The 16,493-nt window shown below is 43.4% G+C and overlaps 2 protein-coding genes across 2 annotated transcripts; both read left to right on the forward strand.

The window, feature by feature from the left end:
• The first annotated feature begins 4,917 nt into the window (after positions 1-4,917).
• LOC135826863 (zinc finger protein 724-like) lies at positions 4,918-6,891 on the forward strand. The gene has a single exon (XM_065339471.1). It carries the CDS (start codon positions 4,998-5,000, stop codon positions 6,288-6,290), a length of 1,293 nt encoding a protein of 430 aa, XP_065195543.1. The 5' UTR covers positions 4,918-4,997; the 3' UTR covers positions 6,291-6,891.
• A 5,090-nt stretch (positions 6,892-11,981) lies between these two features.
• LOC135826865 (zinc finger protein 664-like) lies at positions 11,982-13,567 on the forward strand. Its single transcript, XM_065339473.1, has one exon. The coding sequence runs from the start codon at positions 12,328-12,330 to the stop codon at positions 13,303-13,305; it is 978 nt and encodes a 325-aa protein (XP_065195545.1). The 5' UTR covers positions 11,982-12,327; the 3' UTR covers positions 13,306-13,567.
• The last annotated feature ends 2,926 nt before the right edge of the window (positions 13,568-16,493 follow it).

Below are 16,493 nucleotides of genomic sequence, written 5' to 3' on the forward strand. Positions count from 1 at the left end.
GGTACTACGTACTTCGAAGTATATCATATCACAAGAGACGATATAAACCATGCATCTATTCAAAGCAGACAATTTGGTAGAAGATTCTAAGAACAAAGTTTCTCAGGTTCCATCACCTCTTGTCATGTGTGACAGAGTCCACAAGAAGGGGATATCTCATCTCGGGGAATGTCAAATCAAGCTGTAAGGTGAAGAGAAATATGGAAATAGAGATAGCGAGTGTATGAGAGGAGGGGGGGGGGGGGTGTTGGTGTGACTGTGCGTGGGGGAGGGGGGGGGGGGGAAGTGTTGGTGTGAGTATGAGTGTGTGGTTTTTTGTTAGTGTGAGTGCGTACGTATATGTGCGTTTCCGTCCCTCAGCTCTAACTGTGCAAAGATCAAAACTGAGTGTTAGTTAAAATGCAAGCGACTTGAAATATATGTCCACTTCAAAACGTGACAAATTTACAGGGTTTCCAGCTACTTATTCGGGAAACACAGCTTCCAATGTCTACAATATTTACCTTCTAGTACGCGTTGGGACTGCTATAGGGATTATTGGTTTTGAAGCCGTATACGTCGTCCTGCATAACAGGTAATTTGCGTTTGGAAGAATCTTTGAATTCAGTGAAATATGGATGATCGTGACTGGACATCAGAGGGTAGTGTCCACTCTCATGCACTCTCACCACTTTCACCCTTAGTTATATGGACCAGCAGAAGGTCAACTGCGTGTCCTCCCCCGCAGAATGTACCATCTTTCGTACTCCTTATACAGCTCATCACCACGCATACGCCGTTAGTGGGAATCAAGTGGCGACCTCAGATGCCTCCTTTGCCTATTATGCACAGCAACATACTTCAATCGAGTGCACCAAAAGTTACAGACGAATTACCATCACATCATACACCGCTGGACTTAACAGACCAGTTCAGGGACTTTCGCCCAGTGTGCCAGAGGAACGAAGATACACACACTATTGACATGTCAACAACATCTGTCGAAATCTCATGCTCAAATCCCATGATATCGGCAATGGACTTAGACCAAAGATCGCAAGACAGCGGTAGCCAAACTGTGAACTAAAAAGGCAACTACCCAAACACGTCTCTCGAAGTGGACCATCACAGTATCGGCCATGATCCAGTATCTTCTCTAGCGCCAAGGGTATCTGAAGATGCCAAAAATCAGGATCGTCCAAAGCTCAACTTTCACCATACCTCGGAGTCGTGTTCTGAGGAAGATAGTCAACTTCTACCTAACTTTCCCCAAGATCAAACGATGCTCCTCAAGGAAACTGGGGAGTCACTTGATCACCAGCATGATATTCGTGATCGTGCACATTCACAATCTGGAGAAGAGCCTCATAAATGTAAGCATTGCGAGAAGTCATTCTCTGCTCAATCCCGTCTAACATCTCATGAACTTACATGTCCAGAAGAGAAAGGCTTCAAGTGTAAGGTGTGTGATAACACCTTCAGCAAGCGATATAGTCTGGTCTGTCATGGTCGAGTTCACTCAGGAGAGAAACCCTTTCCGTGCACGTACTGCGCTAAATCATTCAGTGAGAAATCCACCTGTACTGTTCATGAACGCATCCATACAGGGAAGAGGCCGTTTAAATGTGATCAGTGTGACCAAGGTTTTTCCAAAAGTTCTGACCTTAGGGTTCATAAGCGTACACATACTGGATAGAAACCTTTCAAGTTTAAACGATGTGACAAGTCATACAGGCAATCCTCACATCTCATTAACCATGAACGCATCCACACTGGAGAGAAACCATTTTCTTGTGGGGAATGTGGAAAGTCTTTCACAAAGAAATTCAACCTAACACGTCATGAACGAATCCATCCTTGATAGAAACTGATCAATGGCAGCGCTCGTGATAAGTCTTTCAATGTGAAAAAAGCACGGGAAGACCATGTAAATACACACATCATAAAACATCACGCTTGTTTCGAAGATGATGGAAAACGCTAATTGTAGGTCCGTTTTGAAACGCATGTAACGTAATTGTCGTTTATACCCGAATCTGATATCCATGCCACTGTCACTCACTGCTTACATGCTAGCTGCAACATAATTTTAAAAGTAACATACAAACGTTATCATTATCATTGTATTCCAGTTCCTACATGTTTCATGTTTCAGCAGTCACAGCATGGATAATACTGTTATACAATCATAATGATATCGAAATGAACATGTTTCCATATCTACCATTCATTCATTAAAAACTCAATTGCACAGAACGTTCCTGTACAGTTCATTTTTGAAAAATCAGTCCTGTTTTATGTCGGACATCCTACTTCTGGAGCACGGCTACCGAGTATGGATCTTTTCGCTGGAAGAGGCGCTGTGCTGTTCTCAAGTTCGTACACGAAGCCTCAATGGTCTCATGTATTATTTTGTATAGTAACGTTTCAGTACTCAGGTGGTGAGTAGTTGGACTCGATCGAGTGACTTGTGCCCACAATTTCCATGTTACAATTAACGTTTTAGTCTTTCTGAAAACTCGCCAAATCTTCTAAGTTCTGATACTATCGCGTTTTTTCATTTGTTTGATGTGTAAAGGGTGTTGAGCTCCTAAAGGGTTCATACTCCCAAGGCAGTACGGACAAGGAGCACGGGTATGTGGGAAGACATTTTACTAGAGAGAGACGAAGAGGCTGGGACAAAGACGAACCGGAAACGACTACATTCTGGAAGGGAGAGAGATCAAAAAATCGATTCAGGGCGAATGTTAGATAATGGACCTGGGAAGCTATGGCAAATATATTCGCGCAACTATCTACTCAGGCCAGTCGACGAGGAGGATGACGACGAGGTGGATGACGATTAGACGGCTTATGGTGATGGTGATGAAACGGACGAAGAGGAGTCAGGTGGCAGGGAAGGTGTTGGAGCTGATGAAGGTGAAATTCGTAAGAAGTCAGCTGTGTACTTGCATTTGTTATCTCGTTCCGATTGTTTGAAAGGGTATGATGATTCCCACTTCTCTGTACTGTGTCGTGCCCGTAATGTCCCGCAGTTGAAGGTCCTTGAAGGTGTTTGTTTTCGTACGGATAAGCCCGATTTGTGTTAGCAAAAAGAACATGTTGTAGCACTTGGGGTATTTTCGTGAGTTTCCACTCCGTGTTCATGAGTTGTTTCTGCACTGTTCATGCCCGCTTACTCTTTATCTAAGTTCTCACTTTTTGTAATACTTACGCGTCATGTGTCACACTGCTTTGGATTTTTAACCTTTGTTTTTCCTTGATCACGTTAATTCTGTAATCCACTGATGATCGGGGCTTGAAATCGATTTTGGAAACACACAAAACCAAACTTTGAACAAATTGTCATGTTGCGTGGTGATGTCTGCGGCATTCATACTATTCATAGCTATTATTAAACTCTTATCTCCACGTAGATTATTTGCACAAATAATATCGTTATCATTGTTTTAGAGTTGATAATTATTGTATAGTTTCTAACCATGTTACTCAGTGCACTTCTTACGCGTATTGTCAAATCTAACATTCATAAAAAAACTCAATTGCGCTGAACGTGTCGCCCACTTAGGATACAATTAGTACTTTTCGTGTATCATTATTCTTGTGCACGTATGCCGGGTATGGATTCTTTCCCTAAAAGAGACGCTTTGCTGTTTTTAAGTTCGCACATGATGCTAAATATGCGTGGTAATTTACTCCTATACTTACCTTTGGTCCCATTTGAATCGCTGTATATTCATTTTCTAGTTTCTGTCAATACTCTTTAAGTGGTATTAACTCAATGTTCATTGGGAAATGTGCAAAGGGGAAAAAAATGACTCTCACAAGCATAAATCGAACTTGTGAAAATTGCTTATGCCAAGCGATGATCTACCACTGAGGATTTTATCACTTGCGGTCATCCAAGCTGCGACCGTGCAACATTTCTATCACACATAAAACTCTCTCGTCCTGTGAATCCACACAAACTGGTGGGATGCAAGGAACGAACATGTACATGGCGTTTTTCTTACATGACATTTAGTGTTTTGTTGAATACGAAAAAGGACAACTGACGACACATTAACCAGACATAACGACGAGAACAGGTAGGTTGGTGGAACGACATTTATTAGAGACGGGACAAAAGACCAAGACGAACGAAACGACTACATGGTGATTATTGAAGAGTGAGAAAAGAGAGAGAAGGAGATCAAGTCTGAACGGCAAGATAAAGGGCCTTGGTAGCTATGGCAAATATGGGCACGCAAGTAGCTGCCCAGGCCAACGGCACAAAAGGAGACAAAAGGTGAGTACGCAAGTGAATGCAGGCCAGCTAGAAAAGGTATGGGGAGAAGGCACCTAACAGTTTTAATTGTGGCGTGTTTACACAGTGCGAAACTCACGATATTCAGTTCCTTCATGTCAGTTTTTATCATTTAGCTCCACCAATATTGTCAACAGTTCTCACGACACGAGGCAGAAAGAGCATCGTATCAGTTCTTAGAACTGGGTATTGTATAATAGATTAGGCACAATATACACGGCACTGCCTATATTCTAACAAGAGACGATAACAATCGTGCACGCATTCATAGCAGACACTTTGTTGTTACATTCCAAAAACAAAGCGTCTCAACTCGCATCACCTCTTGTCGGGTGTTGCAGAGCCAGCTTGAAGGTGATGTCTCAGCTTGCGTGATGTCAAATCAAGCTTTAAGGTGAGGAGGAGTATGGCAATAGAGATAGTGTGTGTGTGTGTGGGTTTATGTGTATGTGTATGCTCCCGCGCGTGATTTCGAGAAGTGAAAAGATTCTAATGTGTTAGTCAAATGTAAGAGCTTGGAAACAGATATCAACTTAAAGTGTGACAAAATAGCAGATCGTTAATATTAAAAAAACACACCTACTACTGATAACAATACTTACCTCCTAGGACAAGTTGTTCCTGCTCTTTGGATCATTGGTATTGAAGTCGGATACTTTGCCTTGAATTGCAGTAGAATTGTGCTTGGAAGGATTGTTGAAGTCATTGAATCATGGATGATCGTGACTGGACTTCGGAGAGGAGTGTCGACTCTGATGCCCTCTCACCACTTCCACCCTTAGTGATATGGACCAGCAGAAGGTCAACTGCGTGTCCTCCATGGCCGGATACACAACATCTCGGCACACCCTATACAGCTCATCACCACGTAGACGCCGTTGGTGGGAATCAAGTAGAGACTACAGAAGCCTCCTTTGTCTATTATGCAATTCAGCATATCTCATTCAGTCCTTGCAACATACCATCAGTCACCACCAATTTACCTCCATGTTATCCACCGCCGGACCTAACATACAAGTTCATGGACCCTCGACCGGAGTGTCAGAGGAAAAAAGATACAAACCCTACTGAGCTTTCAGCAACAGCTGTCGAAAATCCATGTTCGATTCCCATGACATCGGCAATGGACATTGAGCAACGATCGCAAAACAGCGGTAACCAAACTGTTAACTATCCTATCTCAGTTTCAGATCATTACACAGGACACGGGCAAGTAGAATATTACTCGAAATGTGGCGATTACTCGAACACGTCTCCCGTATTGGACCTTCACAGCATTGGACAAGTTTTAGTATCCCCCCAAGCGCTTAGCGTATCTGAGGTTGCCAAACATCACGATTGTCAAACGCTCGACAATCAGCATACCTCCGAGTTGTGTTCTGAGACAGATAGTCAACACTTAGATGACTTTTATCCACATCATTCGTCGCTCAGCGAGGAACCCGGTGTGTCACGTGATCGGCAGCATGATATGTGTGATCGTGAACATGCACATTCTGGAGAAGACCCTCATAAATGTAAGCATTGCGATCAATCGTTTTCTACGCAATCTCGTCTAACATCTCATGAACGTACACACCCAGAAGAGAAATCTTTCAAGTGTGAAGTGTGCGATAACACCTTTAACTATCGAAGTCATCTGGTCTGTCATGGACGAGTTCACTCAGGGGAGAAACCCTTTACGTGCAAGTACTGCCCTAGATCGTTCAGTACGAGATTCAGCCTCACTCGTCACGAATTTGTCCATAACGGGGAGAAGCCGTTTAAGTGTGATCATTGTGACCAAAGTTTTTGCGACCGTTCCAGCCTTAAAAGTCATAAACATACACATACAGGAGAGAAGCCTTTCCAGTGTAAAGAATGTAATAAGGCATTCAGACGACAAACACATCTCAGAGATCATCAACGCATCCATACTGGAGTGAAACCGTTCAAGTGTAAAATATGTGGAAATTCGTTCTCGTGGAAATCCAATCTAACAGTGCATGAAAGAATCCATCCCTGAGAGAAACTGATCAGCGAATGTGACAAGTCTATCAATTGGAATGAAACAGTTGGAGGACAATACAAAATTATAGTAACACCATCAAAAGATTGCGTTTTTGCAAGGTTATGGAAAATGTTCATTATAGGTCCGTTTTGCAGTACCAGTTTCCCAATCTGAACTCCATGCAAAAGTCATTGCTTGTTTGCTGGTTATCTACATTTGTAGCATCACAAACATTATCGTGATCATTGTTTAAAATTGATATTATTGTACAGTTTCTAACCGTGTTACTCAATGCACTTCATACACGTATTGCTGTATCTACTACTTGTACTCATATAAATAAACTCAGCTGCGCTAAACATGCGGCTGATATTTGATAAAGTCAATACGTTTTCGGCAATCAATATTTTTCCCAGCTCATACCTGGTATGGTTCCTTTCCCTAAAAGAGATGCTGTGCTGTTTTGAAATTCGCATTTAATGCTCTATATGTGAAGTATTTGGTTGCTTTGTGTACTTTTTCCCCCTTTGTATCGTCGTAAAGTCCCATTCTAGTCCATGTCAAAATTCTTTTAAAATCTTCTAAAGAAGTTATATCTCAATATTCTATGAGTGCAATAAAGAGTACTTCGAAGTATAATAGACGCAGATATGGCAGGACAACAACGAGTTAATCGAATTTTAACGCTAAGGGTTAAAGAATTTTTATATTATTCAAAATCTCAATATTCATTGGGGAAATGTGAGTTGCTACCTACATTCAAGTCGGCAGGAAAACCACGAGCTCCCATGCAGGGAGCAACACACACTTCCCGAACTATCGCCGAAGTCGCAACAACCTCTTCTTCACAATATTCATTTGCTTGAGGAAAATGTGCGAATGGAATAATATTACTTTCACTAACAGGACTCGTACATGTGACGCTCGCTTATGCCCAGCGATGCCTTACCATTAACCACTCTAACACTTGTGGTCGTCCAAGCAGGAACTGTTCAGAAGGTTCCGCAGACTTAGACATTCTCGCTTCCTATGAATCCATACGCTTGTGGGATTCAAGGAACGTTCATGACGTTCAGTGCGTTAATTATGGTGTTTGTACAAAGTGCGAAACTCAAGATGTTCATTTAGCTTATATATTTTTTAGCATTTAGGGCCACCGAAATTGGAAACGGATTAAACTTTACGAGGTAGCAAGAGCACTCTATCAGTGCTTAGAATTGGGCATTGTGCAATAGATTTATTTTATTTATTTATCTTTATTTATTTATTTCTGCACCTCGTGGCATGTCAAGACAGCCAATTGAATTGAGGACAGGGTGAGACGAACCGCCGAAGAAGAGAAAAAAAGAAAATGAAGAGCACGTACACAAAGTGGGAAGGGATTAGCAACTTAAAAAGCAATGGGATGCTCAGCGAGCTATGCAGCGGAAGTGGTGACTGTGACTTTGTTTACTGGGAGATACTGAAGTGCTGTCTGACGAGGGTACGGAATTTGGGCATATCTGGAGCTTGTCTAACACTGGGAGGCAGTTGGAGCCACGTGGAGTAGGAGGAAAAGAAAGGGGAATTTACGAATAGGGTAGACCTAGCTAGGGGGAGACGAAGGCAGCTTCGGGTGGTGCCTACTGAATTGAACCAATTAAGGGACTGTAAATGAGCAGGGTGCTGGTCAAGTAAAATTGAATGTGCCAGGGTGCACTTGGAAGCATCAAGGTAATGTTGCAGAGTGGTAGTGGATGCAGCAGCATAAAAGTCTAGATTTGTGATATAACGATCAGTACGAAATATGATGCGCAGTATACGGCGATGGAGAACTTCTAATTTACCTATGTGGGTTTTGTTAATGGTGGACCAGGCAGGGAAGCCGTACGTGAAGAGGGGAAGAATGTATGATTTATAAAAATTAATCCGGCAATTTTGGGGCAAATGGGACAAGTGACTTGACATTATGCCGACAGATCGGCATACTTTGGACGACACATGATCAGCATGGTGAGACCAGGAGAGGGCGGAATCTATGACAATGCCAAGGTGTTTATGGTGGGGCGCTACAGACATAGGGTGACCGGGATCATGGGGAAAGTGGAAGATGGGCACTGGATCTGTGGGAGGGGGAAAAAGGAGGAGCTCGGTTTTGGTCACATTTGGCTTAAGGTGCCAAGTGCTCATCCAGTGAACAATGTCGTTGATACAGGTCTGAACTTTGGGGTACAGGGTGGTGTGAGATGGGGAGGAAGCAAGGACAGTGGTATCATCTGCAAACAAAGAAATATTGGGAATTGAATAGGGGAGGTCATTAACGTATGTGAGGAAGAGCAGGGGACCTAAAATGGAGCCCTTGGGCACTCCGGATGTCACAGACTCGGGGTCAGATAAAGTTCCATATACTGTGACGCACTGATTTCGGTCCAAGAGGTAGCTAGTTATCCAGGCGAGTAGGGAGCTGGAGACACCATGGGCACGAAGTTTGGTGGTCAGGCCCTTGTGCCACACGGTGTCGAAGGCCTTGGAGAGGTCGAAGAAACAGATGCAGGAGACCTGCCGCTGGTCTTTTAGGGAGCAGAGGTCTTGGATTATGCAGGACAATTGCAGGGATGTGTTGTCCTTACGGTGGAAGCCAGATTGTGTGGGGTGAAGAAGAGGGGAGATATGATCGTACAAGCGGTCGTACACTCTTCTCTCTAGCAGCTTGGAGACGCAGGAGGGAGATTGGTCGGTAATTAGACGGGTTGTTCTTGTCGCCTTTATTTTTGTACACTGGAATGACAGTGGCTGACTTCCATCGTGACGGGAATGTGCCGGAGGAGAGGGAAAGGTTAAAAAGAATGGAGAGTGGGCGGGCAATTGAGTAGCTCAGTTTCCTGAGGATCTCATTGGTGATCCTATCAGCTCCGGGGGATTTGTTCAGAGGCAGTCTTGCAATATACTTGTGAATAGTCGATGAGGTGATGATCAGGGAGTGCAATGTAGTTGCTGGTGGAGGTAGGGATGAAATAGTGGGAATAGGAGCATCGGGGTCAACCTGTAAGCCAGCACTGACGAAGTGGCGGTTCAATAAGTTACCAATGGATGCCGGAGAGGTGCTTGTTCGACCATTGGGGCCCACCATCTTCGAAGGTATGACCCGGGCGCTGGTAGGATTTCGCAGTTGACGAATAATCACAGGGAGGGATGGGAGGTGAGGGTTTGTGGGAGATATCGTGGCACGGAGGTTGCGGATGTAGCAGCGATGGCAGGATCTGGAAAGGCATTTTACATAGTTACGTTGGTGTCTGTATTTGTTGAAATTTGTAGGGGATGGATATTTCCGGTAGATGCTGTAGAGATCGCTCTTGACTTTAATAGCTGTTTTCCGTGATGGAGTTATCCAGGGGCAGGGTTTGTGGCGTGATTTCCGACGAGGAGGTGAGGATCTTCCTATATATAGGTCCAAGGCACCTTCAAGGATGTCAGTGAATGCGGAGACAGCCGTGTCGATGCAGTGGGAGGCAAGGACCTGAGACCAGGGTACATCTGCGAGAAAAACATTCATGGCATTCCACATGTTATCCGTGGCACTCAGGACATTGTATTTTTGCGTAGATGGTGGGCTACGACAGGTGCTGGCTGCTGTGGGGGAAGACTTTGAGGAGGAGAACTCAGCCAGCAGGACGGCATGGTCTGATGCGCCAAGAGGAGCCAGGTGTTGAATGTGGTTGAGTTGGTTAGGGATGTTGCTCGCGATAAAGTCTAGACAGCTGCCAAGTCCATTCGAGCGGAGGTGGGTGGGAAAGGTTACCAATTGGGTCGAATTATAGCATGAGAAGAGGTTGTCAAGACTCAGACCCTGTGCATCCGTTTGGTCAGTTGAGCACCAGCCGGAATACCTACAGTTGAAGTCGCCTGATATCACAAGGGCTTCGGGCTTCCTTTGAGTGGATTGCAGGGCTATTTGGAGGCGGTCGAGAAAAGTCGAGAAGTCATCTGCTGGCTATGTGTTTTGGGCAACATTACCAACGCAGGCCAAGACCAGCACGTCGATGGATAATTTTGTTGCTAAAATCTCTGCTCAATTATAGGTTTCATGTATATCCTGCTGGTTTGTCTCCTCCTTTGCCTTCTTTGCCTCTTATTTGTATTCTTTTATCTGTTTTACTGCTGTGGTTGGCTTTCACCCTTGTCTCAGTTTTATTGGCCGTCATCATGATGTGCCATGAGATAATGATATAAATACAAATACAAATACATCCGTCGACGGGGAAGGAGTACGGTAGATACAGGCTCATGTTAGGTGGGTTGTTGGCAGGTCAGAAGGTGAGACAAGCTTATGTTCAGCGAGTGTAAGCCGAAGTGCTAGCGCTTCCAAGCTCGGTAAGCTCGGTTGCTGAAAATCCGGTAGCTGATCAATGGAAGTACAGAGACCTTCACGAAATAAGATGAGAACTCCTCCGTGTGGGTCACGGTTCTGTCTATTTTCTAAAACAGGTCGGTCTCGACGGAAGCATTCATAGTGTGGCACGTGGAATTAGATAACATATTCCCGGCACTACCTATATCACAATACACCTTTATAATTAAATAGTTTTCTCTGACACAAAAATGCGATAATACTGATAAAAAGGACACACTTCAGGCTGTTTCCGAACATCTTGAAAGTTTTTGGTTTCACAAGTATGCTTTCAAGCCTTCTCATTGACTGTATTTCAGGAGAAATGCAGGCAAGGGAAAAGAACAGGAACAGTGGATTAAGTACAGTAAGGAGGTGGTAAAACAGCGCAAAGAAGAGGAGAGCTAAAGTAAATAGCAAAAATGCGTGAACTATACACATAGAAATAATGACACAAAGGTGCAAGTGCGAGAAAACACAATAAGCGTGATATGTAGTTCGACAACAAGAGACAACCACTGGACATAACTAATGAGATTTTGACGACCTGCCTAACAGCCTACGTGTGAATTTAATTTGCTTCTGCCTGCAAAGTTTGGGTTTCTTTGTGTGGAAGTATACGGCTTCCACAACATTCAGCATTCTAGCACTGCGTACACGTGACACAATCGAAAACCGATCATGTGAATACAGAGTACGACAATCAGGATGCTCAAACAAATAACTAGCAATGGACGGCTCATATTTGTCAGAACTCCTTACTGTACCTGTTCCTTTTCCCTTACCTGTATTTCACCTGATGAGAAGCCTTGAAAGTATACATGTACTTGTGAATTCAAAAACTTTCAAGATGTTCGTAAAGAGCCTGAAGTGTGTACTTTTGTAAGCCATGCATTTATTCATAGCAGACATTTTGTTGTAGATTCACCTCTTATAAGGTGTTGGAGAGTCAGCAAGAATGGCTTGTCTCGGCTTGGGAAAAGACATAGTGTGTGTGTGGCGTTTGTATGTGTGTTTTTTTCCGCGTGGGGGGCTTATGACGTGAAAAGATCTTTTAAAAGGTGGCACTTAATGACGGGCCTAGAAGTAGATATCAACTTAAAGACGTGACAAGTAAGTACAGTGTTCAGGTACATATTCGGGAAACATAGCTATTACTGATTACAATACTTATCTCCTAGGACGAGTTGTTTATGCTCTTTGGATTATTAGTATTGAAGTCGGATACTTTACCGTGCATGGCAGTAGAATTGCGATTGGAAGGATTGTTGAAGTAAGTGAAATATGGATAATCGTGACTGGACCTCGGAGGGCAGTGTCGACTCTGATGCACTCTCACCACTTCCACCCTTAGTTATATGGACCAGCAGAAGGTCAACTGCGTGTCTTCCACCGCCCAATTTATCATATCATGGTACGACGCATCCTGCTCTTCCGCACGCATATCCCGATAGTGCTAATCACGTATTGACCTCAGAAGCCTCCTTTGCATATGGTACACTTCAGCATACCTCACTCAGCCCTTGGAATACACAAACATCTACCTCCAATGTGCTTCAAGATTATCCTTGGGTGGAATCTGCTGGAGAAAACTTCAGGCACCCTCGACCAGAGTTCGAAAGGAACAAAGATACGCGCGCTAATAATGCTTCAAAAGCAGCTGTCGATAACCCATGCTCTATTCCCATGACATCAGCAATGGACATTGGCCCAACATCGCAAGGCAATAGTGACCAAATTGTTAACTATCCCGTTCCGTTTTCAGGCCACTACATGGGCCACGGGTATGTGGATTATGACTCGGAAGATGGCAATTATGCAAGTAATCACTCCGAAGTGGACCTTCACAATATCAGACCTGTTGCAGTATCTCCTCTAGCGGTTAGCACTTCTGAGGATGCCAAACATCATGATCGTCAAATTCTCAACAAACAGTATACGTCGGAGTCGTGTTCTGTGGAGAATGGTCGACTTCGAGCTGACTTTCCTCAAGACCACACATCACTCAGCAAGGAAACCCGGATGTCACTTGATCGCCAGCATTACTATCGTGATCGTCCACAATCACATTCTGGAGAAGAGCTGCATAAATGTAAGTGTGGCGATAAGTCATTTTCTCCTCCATCCGGTGTAACAGCTCATGGACGACCACACCCAGAAGAGAAACCGTTTAAGTGTGAAGTGTGCGATAAAACTTTCAATAGCCGATATCTCCTCGTCTCTCATCGAAGAATTCACTCAGGAGAGAAACCCTTTACGTGCAAGTACTGCTCTAAATCATTCAGAGTGAAATACCACCTCACTGTTCATGAACGTATCCATAACGAGCAGAAGCCGTTTAAGTGTGATCATTGTGACCAAGGCTTTTCCGACACGTCCAACCTTAGAGTTCATAAACGTACGCATACTGGAGAGAAGCCATTCAAGTGTAACTTATGTGACAAGTCATACAGACAATTAGCGCATCTCAAAAATCACCAACGCATGCACACTGGAGAGAGACCTTACAAGTGTACAGAATGTGGCAAGGCATTCTCGCGAATATCGAATCTCACACATCATCAACGCATCCATACTGGAGCGAAACCATTTTCGTGTAGGAAATGTGGAAAGTATTTCACCACGAAATCCAGCCTAACACGTCATGAACGAATCCATCCCTGATAGAAACTGATCAAGTACCTGCGAAGAATCTTTCATTGCGAAAAACCACTTGGAAGTCCATACGAATACCAGCGCAGTAAAAGACTTGTTTTCATGATAATGGAAAATGCTATCATTACAGGTCCGCTTTGATTCGCAAATAGTTCACTCAGGAAAATAACCCTGACCGTGCTCATTCAGTTGGAAATCCAATCTTACTGTTCATGAGCGAAGGCATTCCGGGGAAAAGCCGTTTAAGTGTGATCATTGTGACCAAGGTTTTCACGACGGTTCCAACCTTAGAGTTCCTTTACGTTCGCATACTGGAGAGAAGCCATTCAAATGTAAACTATGTGACAAGTCATTCAGCCAAACCCCACATCTCACAAACTATCATCAACGCATTCATACTGGAGATAGACCTTACAAGTGTAAAGAATGTGGCAAGGCATTCCCGCGAATGTCGAATCTCACATATCATCAGCGCATCAATACTAGAGAGAGACCATTTTCGTGTAGGGAGTGTGGAAAGCCTTTCACTACGATATCCAGTCTAAAACGTCATGAAAGAATCCAACCTTGAAAGAAAAATTGATGAAATACCTGCTACGCGTTTTGCAACGCTAAAAAGCCATGTAGAAGACCATACGAATACCAAGACAGTAAATAAAGAAACGGCTTGTTTTCATGATTATGGAAAATGCTATAATTACAGGTCCGCTGTGATTAGCAATTAGTTTCAATGCCGATTACAGCTAAATCTCATATCCATGCAAAAATCCATGCTTACATGCTAACTTCAACCTATTAACATCCAAAGCATTATCATTGTCATTGTATTCCAGTTGATATTCACTTTTACATTCCCTGTTATCCATTTCAGTTCCTACACAGCTGGAACATGTTTCCATATTTACCATAACTCAACTGCGCTGAACGTTCCTGTAGGGTTTATGTTTGATAAATCGGTCCTTTTTTATGTCGGATGCCCTACTGAAGGGGAGCACGCATGCCGGGTATGAATCCCTTCGTTCTAATAGGCGCTAAGCTGTTTTGTTTTCAAGTTCGCCCCCGAACTTTAAATGGTATTTCTAGATGTACCCTGGACCTCTGTTTAATAATTATGGTGTAGTAAAGTTTTTGTCAAAACTCGTCAAATCTTTTAAGTTGTAACATCTCACTGTTAATTTCTTTTCTTAAAATTTCATGTCACACGGAAACGAGTTATGAAGCAACCATACACGACTGTAACATGATAATAAACGGTCACAAAATGCGATGACACTGCAAAAAATTACTTTACTGAGACATTCAACGACCTTAAACCTAGCTCTCACACACCTCCATTGCGCAAACGAATAGCCTTCCAGCTTGGAAAGGTCAAGGTCATGTGATTGTGATAAGGTGATTTCGTTTATTTTTACTCGGATACTGAGCCAGTAATAAATGTAAAAAAGAGCCACTTGTGTCAAACAATGCTCTACTACTAACCTATGACATAGTGATCATCAAAGCAGCTTCCGAAGAACATTTTCTTTTGACTTCGAAACACTCACTTTCTGTGATTTCACACAGGCTTGCGATACGCAGTACCCCTGTAAACCACACACGCTAGTCTTTAGCACTATGTAGTACGCGGGGAGACACAACACACACAGAATTTATATATTCGAGGAAAAGATGTTAACGGGGAAGGGTTTAAAAAAAATGTCGACTGTCATCACGAGGACCCTTATGGCCGGCGATGCTCTACTTGATATTTCGGTATGTAAAGCATATTTTTCTCTACTGAATGAGACCGATGCGGGGTAGAGAAGCTTTCTACTAGAGTCACAGCAGGAAGCACTGCCTGCGAGCTGAATATGCTACGCAGATGGAGTATGGTAAATACACGTAAAAACAATACATTCATATTTTTATGCCTGCAATATCGGGACAAACCCTGATCGTCGAAAATCTGGGTTTCTTTATCTTGCATGAATTTCTTAAGCAATATTGTGAAATCATAAGGTAGTCTTAAATGTGCATTATAACTACCATGTGCCAAGAAACAAGACTTGTTCCATTGCTCTTTCCTCAGTTAATTAGAACTCTTAAGTCACAAGCAAGACAGAACATGACACGATACATTTCCATGGGGAGCTGATCATCCATTCCGTATGATTATGCTTATCTCATTCCCTGAACAAATACGGTTGATGACTATACTTGGAGTCGCAATGCTGTGTCTGTGCTGACGCTAAGGAACTTCCCTGCAATTAACATCGAAGAAAGTTAAAAGAGAATCTCCTCTGCAGTCCTGAAATTCGATCATTTCAGTCACAGCGTGTTTGTGTGTGTGTGCGATTGTCCGTGTATCTCAGTGTGTGTTTGTGTGGGTGTCTGGGTGTGTGGATGGGTGTGTGTGTGAGTGTGTATGCGTGTGGTTCGGCGCGTGCGCTCATGATGTGAAAAGACCATAATGTGTAAGCTAAATGTAAGGGCTAAGAAATAGATATCAACTTAAAGACGTGACAAATTAGCAGATTGTTCATGTACATATTAGGGAAACACAGTTGTTACTGATCATAATACTTACCTCCTAGGACCAGCTGTCCCTGCTCTTTGGATTATTGGTATTGAAGTAGGATACTTTGACCTACATGGCATTAGAATTGCGCTTGGAAGGATTTTTGAAGTAAGTGAATCATGGATGATCTTGCCTGGATTTCGGAGGGTGCTGTCGAATCTGATGCACTATTACCCCTTCCACCCTTAGTGATACGGACCAGCAGAAGGTCAACTGCGTGTCCTCAACCGCCGAACACACCAACTTCTGGTACCGCTTATACAGCTCATCACCACGTATACCCCGTTGGTGGGAATGAAATACCGACCTCAGAAACCTCCTTTGCCTATTATGCAAGTCAGCATAACTCATTCAGTCCTTGGAACATACCATCATTTACCACCAATTTACCGCTAGATCTTCCACCGCCGGACCTAACAGGGACCTTCGACCAGAGTGCCTAAGGAAGGAAGAAACAAACCCTACGGAGCTTTCAGAAACAGCTGTCGATAATCCACGTACGATTCACATGACTTCGGCAATGGGACTTGAACAAAGATCTCGAGACAGGGGTAACCAAACTGTGAACTATCCAATCTCAGTTTTAGATCACTACACAGGACACGGGCACGTAGAGTATGACTCGGAAGAAGACACTTAC

Source organism: Sycon ciliatum, chromosome 10 (genome assembly GCF_964019385.1).
Source record: "Sycon ciliatum chromosome 10, ocSycCili1.1, whole genome shotgun sequence".
Lineage (NCBI taxonomy): Eukaryota > Metazoa > Porifera > Calcarea > Leucosolenida > Sycettidae > Sycon > Sycon ciliatum.

Excerpts from the sequence above, each read along its gene's own strand:
- LOC135826863 (XM_065339471.1), top strand. The coding sequence starts at position 4,998 with ATGGATGATCGTGACTGGACTTCGGAGAGGAGTGTCGACTCTGATGCC.
- LOC135826865 (XM_065339473.1), top strand. The coding sequence starts at position 12,328 with ATGACATCAGCAATGGACATTGGCCCAACATCGCAAGGCAATAGTGAC.